Source organism: Chaetodon auriga, chromosome 4 (assembly GCF_051107435.1).
Source record: "Chaetodon auriga isolate fChaAug3 chromosome 4, fChaAug3.hap1, whole genome shotgun sequence".
NCBI lineage: Eukaryota > Metazoa > Chordata > Actinopteri > Chaetodontiformes > Chaetodontidae > Chaetodon > Chaetodon auriga.
In genome coordinates this window covers 750,699-762,932 of record NC_135077.1, presented here as the reverse complement: position 1 = coordinate 762,932, position 12,234 = coordinate 750,699, and the positions used below count along the sequence as shown (strand labels likewise).

The following is a 12,234-nucleotide window of genomic DNA, read 5'->3' as shown; positions in this document are numbered from 1 at the left end:
ATTTGGATGTTCATGGTCCCGAAAGGATGAAGTCAAACTGCTTTGACCAAATGAAAGAATTCCTGTCTGAGTGAACATGCTGACATTAGCATGGAGGTTACATTTAGGTGGAACATCCTGACATTAGCATGCTCCTAACATGCTAACATGATAACTGAACAATGTTAGATTTGGAACTTCATCATTGTAACTTGCTAACATGCTAAATGTTACAGACCAAGTATCCTGTTAACATGCGTCCTTTGTGCATTTTGAAATGTTAATTTTAGCATGCTAACCTGCTAATGTTGTACGTGTATGTTGATAGTCTAATGTTAGCGCATCAGCTTTCTGTGTTATTTGGCGGCTGAAGCAAAGCAGCTTTTTAGAAATGCTGCTTTCTTATTTTAGAGGCATTCAAGTGATTTTCAGAATAATTTCATTCACTGTACTCTGAACAGACACCAGAGCTGAAACAATTAATTTAATAACAATTCATCGTGTAATTGATTAGTCAGTCAACCAAATGGATCCACAGCTGTTTTGGTGATTGATGACTCGCTTCATTTAGTTGTTGAATGTTCTCAGTTTCTGCTTCTCTGACTGTTTGGAGTCACTGCTTCTATCTTAAGTCGTCATAAACTGAAACTCTTTGGGCTCGTGAGCGTCGGTCAGACAGCAGCTGATAAACTATAAAACTTAAAATGGACCTTTTTCACTTTATATTTAGTTGAGAAATGATTAATCGCTTCATTGAGAAAATAATCAGCACATGAATCGATAATGAAGACGAGCTTCAGCTGCAGCCCTAACAGACGCTGAAGAGGCTTGATTTGTGTCTTCAGTTGATTCTCGTGCTGCGTTCAAGTCAGCAGGAAAAGCTCCTGCTGTTTTTGGCTCATGTGCTCTCACCCAGTGGTTGTGAGTGAAGTCTACGTCCAGTCTACGTCGTCTTCTCTTCAGGTGTGTTACCTGTTAGGTGGTTTGTTATCACCTGACACACACAGACCAGGAAGGAGTGCAGCCTCGATAAGTGAGGATGACGAGCAGCGTGTTGGATTTCACAGCCGGCAGTGAACGTGACCTGGTCCGAATGTGGCGCTGATCCACCTCTCATGGTTTACGTCTGCTCCTGGACACAAACAAAGATGGCAGCCTGGAAGGCGCCGGCCGAGCTGAGTGACGCTCGGCGAGCAGGTGTCTGATGATTTCCAGAGGAGGTTTGTTATCGGCGCTCAGAATCAGCTGCAGTTCCTCTCTGCGTAAATATTTAGACTTTCCCTCCTCTGAGCCCAACGCCACATCGCCTCAGAGGCTATTTAAAGGGCGCTCATCTCCGCTTCACTTCCTGAGCAGCAGCAGTCTGTCAGAGCTCTTCTTCACTCTTCATCAGTGGCACAGGTGTGCACAGGTGTGTCTGCTGCGTTTCTCCACAGGTGAAGACGAACAGGTCACATTTTATTTCACCTGTTTGAAACACAAACCAGGTTTCTGGTGTCACTTTCCACTTTTTCTTCTTTGTTTGTTGATCCTGAAGCCAGAACGTCTGAAAGTGAATGAAAACAGGAAAAAACGCTTTTCTCACCGAAGAGTCTCACTTTTTAAACAGCGAGCTGCTTTATTTTATTATTTTAGTAGTCGTGTTTGACTTTTTAAACTTTCTTTATTTCTGAAGTTACAGCTGCCGGCTGTTTGCACCAATCAGCTGACAACAAGCAGTAACACTCACCTGAAGGAGCTGAACACACCTGTGAGTGTTAGCTTGCATCAGACAGCAGCTTCAGAGAGTGTGAGGACGTTTGGACTCCCCACATCTGTCTGTCTGTCTGTCTGTCTGTCTGTAACCTGTCTGTCTGTCTGTGTCTGCAGGTAAAGGTGACGTGTTTGGCGACGTGTTCTGGAAGGAGATGACGTTGGCTCAGTCCTGCGCTAACGTGCGAGCGCTGACCTACTGCGACCTCCACATCATCAAACGAGATGCGCTGCAGAAAGTTCTGGAGTTTTATTCCGCCTTCGCAAACCACTTCGCCAGAAACCTGCTGCTCACCTACAACCTGAGGAAGAGGGTGAGTCGGCACGCCTGCACACCTGCACAGCTCACTGACGTCGACCTTTGTTTTATTAAAAGCTGCGTTTAGTGCAGAAACCAGCAGCATCCGTCATCGTTCTGACAGAAAGAAGTTACTTTGGACACATTTTGTACATCAGAGACTTTAAACTGAACAAAACACCAAAATGCTCCTAAAATCAGAGCAAAGGCACGAAAACAACACGGAGAAACACGAAGGTGTGTTTGTGTGCGAGTCGCTGCTTCGCTCTCAGCTCGTCCTCCACAGAGCAGCTGTGACGGGAGGAAAGCCAGCAGTGTGGAGGTGGATGATGACAGCCGCTGTGTTCACGCCTCCACCGGTGCTGCGGTCCAAACACTGAAAGTCAGCTCATTTAGACTGAAGACAAAACACACAAATCACCTTCAAAACTAACCTCAACAAAGTTCGCTGGATGGTCACCTGATTGCGGCGGCCGTTCCCTCCATCCTGTTTCCCTGGACGCTCTCATCATCATCATCATCACATTAACGAGGTCACCTGATGTTAAACCAAACACGGTTTCAGTCAAATGATCCCTTCTAATAAAGACGTGACCGGCACTGCTAGCTTAATGCTAATGCTAAAGACAGAAACGTGTAGATTAAAGGTCTTCCTCTCTGTCAGGATCAGCAGCAGGAGTTAACGAGTCCTTGAGCGCAGAGAGGTCGATTTAATCAGATCTTCTATTGATCGAAACAGAAGCAATCAATGCACTGATTTACAGATTTCATCAGTGATCCATAAACCCAGACAGACCTCCTGCTTGTGTCACAGGGACATAAATCCACTTCCTGTTCATCACACCTGACCTCCGTCTGACCACTAACTCGTCCTGTCACGTTGTCCACAGTGAATGTTGAGTATCACAGTAAAACACAGGTGTACGTGTAATAAATGTCCAGTATATTAGGTGCAGCTAGCTCAGCTAACGCAGTCCAGCAGTAAATCCTTCAGCTTGTGTTGAAACAGTTTTAATTCCACTGGAGGAGCATGTTCGAGTTTGAGCTGCTGCTGAGCTGTGACTGTTGGCTCAGTTCTTCTAATCACAGTTTAAATGTGCATCGGTGTGTACGTCGGTGGGTGAACGCATCACCGTTGAAATGTGCGTCGGTGTGTACGTCGGTAAGTGAACGCATCACCGTTTAAATGTGCATCGGTGTGTACGTCGGTAAGTGAACGCATCACCGTTTAAATGTGCGTCGGTGTGTACGTCGGTGGGTGAACGCATCACCGTTTAAATGTGCTTCGGTGTGTACGTCGGTAAGTGAACGCATCACCGTTGAAATGTGCGTCGGTGTGTAGGTCGGTAAGTGAACGCATCACTGTTTAAATGTGCGTTGGTGTGTACGTCGGTGAGTGAACGCATCACCGTTGAAATGTGCGTCGGTGTGTAGGTCGGTAAGTGAACGCATCACTGTTTAAATGTGCGTTGGTGTGTACGTCGGTGGGTGAACGCATCACTGTTTAAATGTGCGTTGGTGTGTACGTCGGTGAGTGAACGCATCACCGTTTAAATGTGCGTCGGTGTGTAGGTCGGTAAGTGAACGCATCACCGTTTAAATGTGCGTCGGTGTGTGCATTGGTGAGTGAACGCATCACCGTTGAAATGTGCGTCGGTGTGTAGGTCGGTAAGTGAACGCATCACTGTTTAAATGTGCGTTGGTGTGTACGTCGGTGGGTGAACGCATCACCGTTTAAATGCGCGTCGGTGTGTACGTCGGTAAGTGAACGCATCACCGTTGAAATGCGCGTCAGTGTGTACGTCGGTAAGTGAACGCATCACCGTTGAAATGTGCGTCGGTGTGTACGTCGGTAAGTGAACGCATCACTGTTTAAATGTGCGTCGGTGTGTACGTCGGTGAGTGAACGCATCACCGTTTAAATGTGCGTCGGTGTGTAGGTCGGTAAGTGAACGCATCACCGTTTAAATGTGCGTCGGTGTGTAGGTCGGTAAGTGAACGCATCACCGTTTAAATGTGCTTCGGTGTGTACGTCGGTAAGTGAACGAGCTCTCGTCACCAGCTTCACTGCTCAAAGCTTCTGATTCGGTCAGCGGTCCACACGCTTCATGTCCCCTCACTCACCCTCCATTTTATCATGCTGTCTTTGGTCCTGTGCTCAGACTGTTAATGGCCCCTCTCGGCCCCCGGCGGGGTGTGACTGCAGACCCCCCCCCCCCGCCGAATGACTGCTCACACTGATGTCCGTCACTGCTTCTTCACACTGAACGTTTACGCCTCTTTTCCAGTTGTTATCTGAAGAGACTGTTTGTTGGGGTGAAAACTAACGAGCAGAGTTTGACTTACGACGCTTTCTAAAACACTGCGATGCTGGCTGGGAGCTGCTCTCTGGGCCTCTGTCCCTCTCTGCTGTAAATCAATGTGAAAGCCATCGTGTCCTGTTCTGCTTGGCTGTGCAATAATGAGGCCGAGAAGAGAAACGACCTGCCGGCAGCTCTCACCTCCAAACCCTCCGCCATCAGCTGAGAGCTGCATCACAGCGCAGACACAACCCACCTCATCGAGCTTGAACAGGAGCTTTATAATCTCATGTTCTCTGTGACAGGACGTAGACCTGATGTGGTTTCACTTTTCCCACTTTGTCTTCAGGAGATTTCACCGTTGTCCTATCAAGAAAAAAAAGACATTTGAACACTTTGTTTGTTGAGTCACTGGCTGTTTATTTAATGTGGACAGATGCAGACGTCAGTAAACACACTGCATTTCCTGCTGCTTCACAATAAAAGCCTGCTGTTCTTTTGCCAGTGGAAAGCTTTTAATGTGAAGCAGCAACAGCAGGAAACGGTTTAGACACAGCTCTGATACAGCTGACAGATCAAACAGCACAAAGTGAAACACAGAAGTGAAACCAAACATAGAGAGGCTGAAGACTGAGGACGAGCTGTTTGAAGGAGCTGAAGACTGAGGACGAGCTGTTTGAAGGAGCTGAAGACCGAGGACGAGCTGTTTGAAGGAGCTGAAGACCGAGGACGAGCTGTTTGAAGGAGCTGAAGACCGAGGACGAGCTGTTTGAAGGAGCTGAAGACCGAGGACGAGCTGTTTGAAGGAGCTGAAGACCGAGGACGAGCTGTTTGAAGGAGCTGAAGACTGAGGACGAGCTGTTTGAAGGAGCTGAAGACTGAGGACGAGCTGTTTGAAGGAGCTGAAGACTGAAGACGAGCTGTTTGAAGGAGCTGAAGACTGAGGACGAGCTGTTTGAAGGAGCTGAAGACTGAGGACGAGCTGTTTGAAGGAGCTGAAGACTGAGGACGAGCTGTTTGACGGAGCTGAAGACTGAAGACGAGCTGTTTGAAGGAGCTGAAGACTGAGGACGAGCTGTTTGAAGGAGCTGAAGACTGAAGACGAGCTGTTTGAAGGAGCTGAAGACTGAAGACGAGCTGTTTGACGGAGCTGAAGACTGAAGACGAGCTGTTTGAAGGAGCTGAAGACTGAAGACGAGCTGTTTGAAGGAGCTGAAGACTGAAGACGAGCTGTTTGACGGAGCTGAAGACTGAAACAGCTTTCTGGTCTAAAGGTGGAGAGAGAATGTGAATGTCTTGTGGAACAGGGTCCAGAACGCTGAAGGATCTGGATCCTGCTGATCTACAGAGCGTCTGAATAAATCATCACTTCCTGCAGGTTGAAGGTGGGAGTACCTGAGTGCTATAAACGTGTTTGCTGTTGAACGCAGCACAGACAGCAGCCTCCGTCTGCAGGATACCGACTGCAGCGGTCTGACATACTGTGTTTGGATCAGAGGAACATCAGCAGTTCTCTCACGTTCTGCGCTGCTCTGTTCTCATCACCTCTGAGCTCTCCGATAGAACCGTCCAGCTGCAGCTGCTTCGCCCATACGATCCAATTTCAGCAGGTCAGGAGCTCGATGATTGGCTCAGGGTTCAACATGCTGATGACATCGCCGAGGGGAAGCCTCGCTGTCGCTGCAAAATGAAGACGCGCTCGGACTCAGCAGGTCACATGTCGTTAATGTGCGCTAAAGTCGTTCGTCTGACGAACTGAACGCATCGATTCACAGGTCGGCCGTAACGTGACCTTCACTTCCTGCATCGCCTGCAACCCCAGCGGCCTGGAGCGAGGTCATGAAAACACCTGGACGACCGACACACCTGCTGCTGCCTCAGGAGATTAAAGGGCCGTACCGCTGTTTGAAATTCAGCGCCCACCTTTCTGTCCAACACGCCTTCACACCTAAACGACTGAGAGGGTCGCCTGCCCGTGATTCCCACAGGACGTGCGATTGTTTGAGAGCGTCGAGGCAGACGGTTTGCTCAGGGTTCAGACGACGTGGTTCGCTTCAGGAAAAGATGGCGGTTTGGGTTCAAATGTGACTGTTTCGTATGTTACATAACTTAAGTATGTTATGTACGTTAAAATGAGTTGTTGACTTGCGGTGTGACGCCGGACATGAACAGCTGTCTCTTTATATCAAAGTGGATGTTGCTCTTGTTTTAATTCCAACACAGTGAAAATCAAACTGAAGAGAAAATATTTTAGATATGAGAATTATTTTGATTCAAACGAGCAAATTTGGTCACAAGTGCATTAAATGAATTTCACAAGATAAGATTTCTTTAAAAAAATCAGGATGTGGAGCTGTGAGGAGAAAAAAAGATCAAAAGCCTCATTCTTGTTTCTAGATAATAAAACAGAAAAACCAAAGACTCTCTGGCGCCGCTGCTTCTTCAGTCGATGACCTTCGAGTGTGGAGGCGTGTGCGCTCGCCACCGAAACTTCAGAGCTTAAGATAAGTGTTCAAAGATGATCAAATCAATACTCAAAGAAACTGAAACCGTATTTAAATTTGAGATTATCCCTCTGACTCAGAAATCACAGCTCTGTGTAGCACAGAGACGTTTCTTTAATAATAAATGACTTGTCTGAAGATGCTCAGTCCACACGGTTCCAGCTGTGAGCGCTCCATCATGCAGTTTTAATTGATGGCCTGAGGGTCTGGGTGGTTCTGGGTGGTTCTGGTTCAGATGTGGTTCCGATCTCTCAGGGCTCAGTTAGTGAGAATATAGTTTTTAAACAATGTGAATATGAACATAACGTTTTTGAACTTGACGTCAGAGATTCGCACAGATGGACCTCACCTGCTGTCTTCGTCTCACAGAAGCTCTCTTACATGTCCTCAAACACACGTCCTCACTTTGCTACGTAAAGGACACAACGCGTATCCATTGTGGGTTTTGTCCAAAGGATCACCTCCACAGGTCACGTTCAGGTCACAGAAAGCTGCTCCTCCAACACAAATTAAGTGAAGATGTTTGTTTGGCAACCGTTCTGATGGTTTCTCTGGTTTCCTGTCTTTTTACAGATCGTGTTCCGGAAGATCAGTGATGTGAAACGTGAGGAGGAGGAAATGTTGAAGAGGAAGAACGAGGCTCCTCTGAACCTCCCTCCCGATCATCCAGTCCGGCGACTCTTCCAGCGTTTCCGGCAGCAGAGGGAAGCCCGGCTGGCCAGCGAGCGGGTCACTCAGGGTGCCGGCGACGTGGAGAAAGGTGTCGTTGCCCTGGAGCCGCCCAGAGGTCCAGAGGTCCTTGCCTCCACTAGTATAGTCATGGTGACGGAGAGCCCAGCCGCACCCACCACCTCCTCAACATCCACCACATCGTCTTCGTCCAGGACCTCCAGCCGAGTCATGCTCCACGCTCCTGCCACCCAAAACGGAAACCTAGTTGGCTGCAAGTCCGCAGAGCCGCCCAAAGCAAAAGGCTGGGGAAGATTCAAGGAGTCGGTCGTGAAGGCCGAGTCATGGAGCAGCGTCTCTAAGGCCGAGTCCATGGAGACGCTGCCCGATAGAACTAAGTCTCACGACGAGATGTCCCTCAAGAAAACCGACTCCTGCGACAGTGGCATCACAAAGAGCGACCTCCGTTTGGACAATGTCGGCGGCACCAGAACACCGCAGGAGCAAAGCCCGGTCCAGTCCGACGAGAAGAGGGTCTTCTGTCCGATCCCGGAGCAGAGCATGCAAGCCTCGTTCATCGAGCTGAAGCAGGAATTGAGAGGAGACATCAGCTCCCTGAACAGTCGCATGGCAGCGCTGGAGGGTCAGCTGGCTGAGATGCTGCGACTTCTCAAATCCAGGAAGTCATCGGGCTCCTTCTTCGAGATCTCGCGGCCTCCTTCCCCAGACTCCGATAAGGACAGCTTCTCCTAAATGGGACATGGAGTAAATTTGTGGGAATTGAACTCGACCCATTCAGCCTCCAGATATCAGAAGAGCTTCTGACTGCGGTGTGAAGCTGTGCTGATGGCGGTCGATGATGATTACGAAAGCACTTTGTTACGTTCGTAGCATCGCTCCGCAAGACGCTACAGACTGAAATGACGTCAAACTGGACTGAGGCTGATTTTCATTAGATCAGAGACTACAGACAGTCATGACTGTCACAATGGCACCTTTGGTCCTCAGGAGGGTTTTGAGCCTTCAGACCTTCAAATGATATTGGCAATAATAACAGATGGCTTTAACGTTGTTGTTGTAAGTAGGACTTTGGCACCATGATGAGGGAAGTCATGTAAAAGGGTCATTTCAGCAGCTTTGGCCCCGTTTCATGAGGCCTGGTCCACAAAGTCTTTTTAGCTATTCAGAACCTCTAGATGCTGAAGGGTCTGCTCTCATTGACTGCTGCATGACATCATATCAAAGCAATGCTCTGTGATTGGTTGTTAAGTGTGTCAATCAGAAGACGGACGTTCAGTCAAAGCAGGAGGCCGATGAACTCGTTAAAGGATGTTGGGGACCAGACGTTCAGCTGAAGGTCATTGGAGATTGTGAGAAGCTAATTGACCAGATTAACCGACATTAGCACCATTTTCCTCTGAGAAGCTGGAATTTATTACGGAGACGTTGACAGAATGTCGAGACCTTCATGCAGACTGAACACTGTGTGGACTTCAGTGTCTTTATATCCAGAATGAATGTGAGAAATTCAAAGCAGCACAGTGAAGATGAGGCACCTCATGAGTCTGAGTTTGTCTGCATTATACACTCCTGGTCCTACTGGAGGACTGTAAAGGACATTTTGAATTCTAGGATTCTGTAGACAGTGATGTGACTTCAGAGCCTGAACGTTTCAGTCTGTCGAACACACCGACTGATGAAGTTTCATTTATTTAGCAGGAAACCTGCTCAGCCTTCCTGAGGCACCGCTGCGTCCGTGAGATGAACGTCAGTCAGGCGTCTTCTGGCAGATCTGACGACCTTTGTCTTTTTGTGATTTGATGAGTTTGATTCGTTCACCGGTGCATCGCCGTTGAATCTGAACCTCGTTTCCTCTCTGGAAGTCGACAGCAGCGACTGTTGATCCGTTGTCATTTGTTCAGTCAGAAGTACCGACGAAGACGTTTGTTGCCACTCACTCGCAGGTTGTTTAGTTTGAGGTCACAGCAACCAGTAAACTCCCAGGACAGCTGTGATTGGCTCGGTTACATGCTTCTGTCTATGCAGCTCACCTGTTCTCACTTTGGTTTTAGCTTTTACGTCTTCATTTGTGCCTCAGTCAGAGTTTCTGCGCTTTCTCGCTCAGCCGACCTTGAAACACGAATGGTTTCCCTTTGTTTTCCTTAAATCTGCAACATTTCAGTCCAAAATCGTTTCTTCTTAATGGAATCACCACAGTCACCTTTTCTGCTGGACTATGAACTTCTCCACCAGAGATGCATCATGGTCCGCAGGCGGTCGTCACACAGGTGTCACTGGTCCACATACAAGCTTCTGATGTGACCGAGCTTCCAGCTCGAGTGTCCGTCAGACGCTCAGAAATGCAAACAATCAGCAATAATGAGCCTCAGAGCTGAGCTCGTTCACGCCGTTTCACGCTTAGCTTCACACGCTTCCTTCCTGCTCAACGCGCGCTGGTCACGCCCAAACGACTCCACGCTCTTCTAAGCGTTTGTCCAGTTGTCTGTTTCTGAAGAAACGTGAAACCTGGAGTTTGGGTTTATTTCTCGTCACCATCTTTGTCAGCCGTTGGAGACCGAAAATCCAACATGGCCAAAGAGCCGAGAACAGAGTGTGAGACAGCTGTCAATCAAGGTAAAACTCCCCCAAACACATCGAAACTTAACTCTCGGTATCTCGTTCATACTCAGACTCAGACAGTGTTGAATGTCGTTTATTCTGGCCAATCAGAGGAAACGCAGCCTGAGAGGAAAGAGGATAATCTGAGATGTTCGTTCGTCTTGACTTTGGTATCTCGTGTGTTCTGTGTACTGTGATATAATATAGCGTCATAATATGCAATTATTGCCATGTATGCTGTTTGTACTGAGAGGCCGGTTGGCGCCTGTGGTCCTTTCACGCCGTCCCACGAGCTCCGCCGCCGTCGACACTGATGCACTTTGGTCGTCTGTCGTCTCTGCATGACGCTGGTGTCTCCTGAACCGAGCTGACTTTGCCTCGCCCTTCAAGGACTCAGGCTGGGTTCTCTGTAAACTTCCCGACCTCGTGTGGTCTCGTGTTTGTAACGAGCGCCGTCTGTGCATGAAGAGCACCTCAGTGTTGAAGTGGCTCGGCGTCTTATCGATATCACGTTCGCGCTGTCTTTGAAACTCACAGCTTTGGAGGAAAAGCTTGAGAGGAAACTTGTAACCGCAGATATTTATTCTCATCTCTGTTCTTCACTTATTGTCAGGAATGAAAACTGTATCAGCACAAAGAGTATTTATAAAAAATCAACAATAAAGGATTTTATACTTTGTACCTTTGTGTCTTCGTTTGTTCGTCGCTGATCTGCTCCTGTGGTTTCTCTTTGTTTAGGAACGATCAGTCAGCTCAGATCAAACCAGCAGCCACTGAAGTTCAAGCTGCAGGTGTCAGGTGAGCTCAGGTGTTTGGAGGCCATGTGTTCTCCGGTTCGAAGCGCCTGTTCAGACCTGTGTGGACTGACCAATCAGAGCAGACTGATGCTCTGCAGCAGGATGAGATCAATAATGCGTCTCTGAGCGTTAACGCAGGTAAACGTGTTCCAGGTCACACCTGAAACAACAACATGAGCCTGAGAGTGAGCGGCCTCGTACCCTGAGCTCTGATTGGTTCAGCTGTCTTTATTTGTCCACCTGCCAGCCAATCAGAAGCCAGCACTGGGTGTGGTCATGGTTCAGTGAGAATTGATGATTTTTCTCTCATCAGGACTCTGCAGCATCATGTCATCGTGTTTTCTTTTTCTTCCTTTTCTGCTCATTCTTCTTGTCACACCTGCACACACACACACACACACACACACACACACACACACACACACACAGACGGACCAGCTAAAGGTTCAGGTGAGGACCTGGTTGCCGTCTCTGTTCTGTGTTATTGCCTCAGTTTGGTTTTATCTGATTTGTCAGTTTTGTGTCTAAAAAGGAAAAATGTAGAAATGAAAACGTTTTTATTTAATCCAGATTAAAATCAGCTGATCTGTTTTCAATCTGTTCCACTCGTGTCGCTGCTTCTCCTTCTGGACCTTTTCCAAACCAACAGGGAATCCCACAACCCCCCCAACCCGAAAAAAAACCTGCTTTCTGCAGAGCCGGCAGCTCCGTCCCTCCTCCTCTTCCCTCCTCCTCCTCCCTCCTCCTCCTCCTCCTCCTCCTCCTCCTCCTCATTTGATGTTCTGCATTGCAGTGCCAGCCGTCCTCCCCCTCCTGTCTTCCTCCAGGTTGATCTCTGCAGCAGTGAACAAACAGCAGGGCGATCCTCTGAATCTGAGACTAAACATGCCTGCACAGCCTCCTCCTCCTCCTCCTGCTCCTCCTCCTCCTCTGCAGCTCTCTGCCCTCTCCTGACACCACAGCGCCCCCTACAGAGCAGACAGCAGTCAGGTTTTGTCCTCTGAAACAACTCAACGTCCACTCAAACCTTAAACATGAGTACAAATACAGAAGAAACTGCAGTTCTGAAGGTTTTCCTGCTGAAGGTCGACGGTGGCGTCTTTTCAAACGGGTCCTTGTTTTGTCCTCGACCCAAAGACGTTCAGTTTGCTGTCAGAGAGGAGAGAAGGACATTATTCACACTCACAGAAGCTGAAATCAGAACTGATCAGAGTCTAATCAATCGATTATCAGAATACTGATTAATACTTTTGTACTTCTTACCGTGCAGCTCCTTCACAGATGTTACAAAATGAAGTTTCATTTCATCATCTGGT

At 48.1% G+C, this 12,234-nt stretch overlaps 1 protein-coding gene across 2 annotated transcripts in view; it reads left to right on the top strand.

Annotated features, from left to right (window-relative positions):
* kcnh1b (potassium voltage-gated channel, subfamily H (eag-related), member 1b) overlaps positions 1-10,802 on the top strand; it is a 35,328-nt gene extending 24,526 nt beyond the window's left edge. The window contains exons 10-11 of one of the 2 annotated variants that reach the window (XM_076727775.1): positions 1,849-2,045; positions 6,727-10,802. In XM_076727775.1, the coding sequence (XP_076583890.1) occupies positions 1,849-2,045; positions 6,727-6,837 (308 nt within the window). In that variant the 3' untranslated portion in view covers positions 6,838-10,802. The remainder of the gene's footprint in view (positions 1-1,848; positions 2,046-6,726) is intronic. The other variant, XM_076727774.1, reaches the window with a different exon arrangement.
* The last annotated feature ends 1,432 nt before the right edge of the window (positions 10,803-12,234 follow it).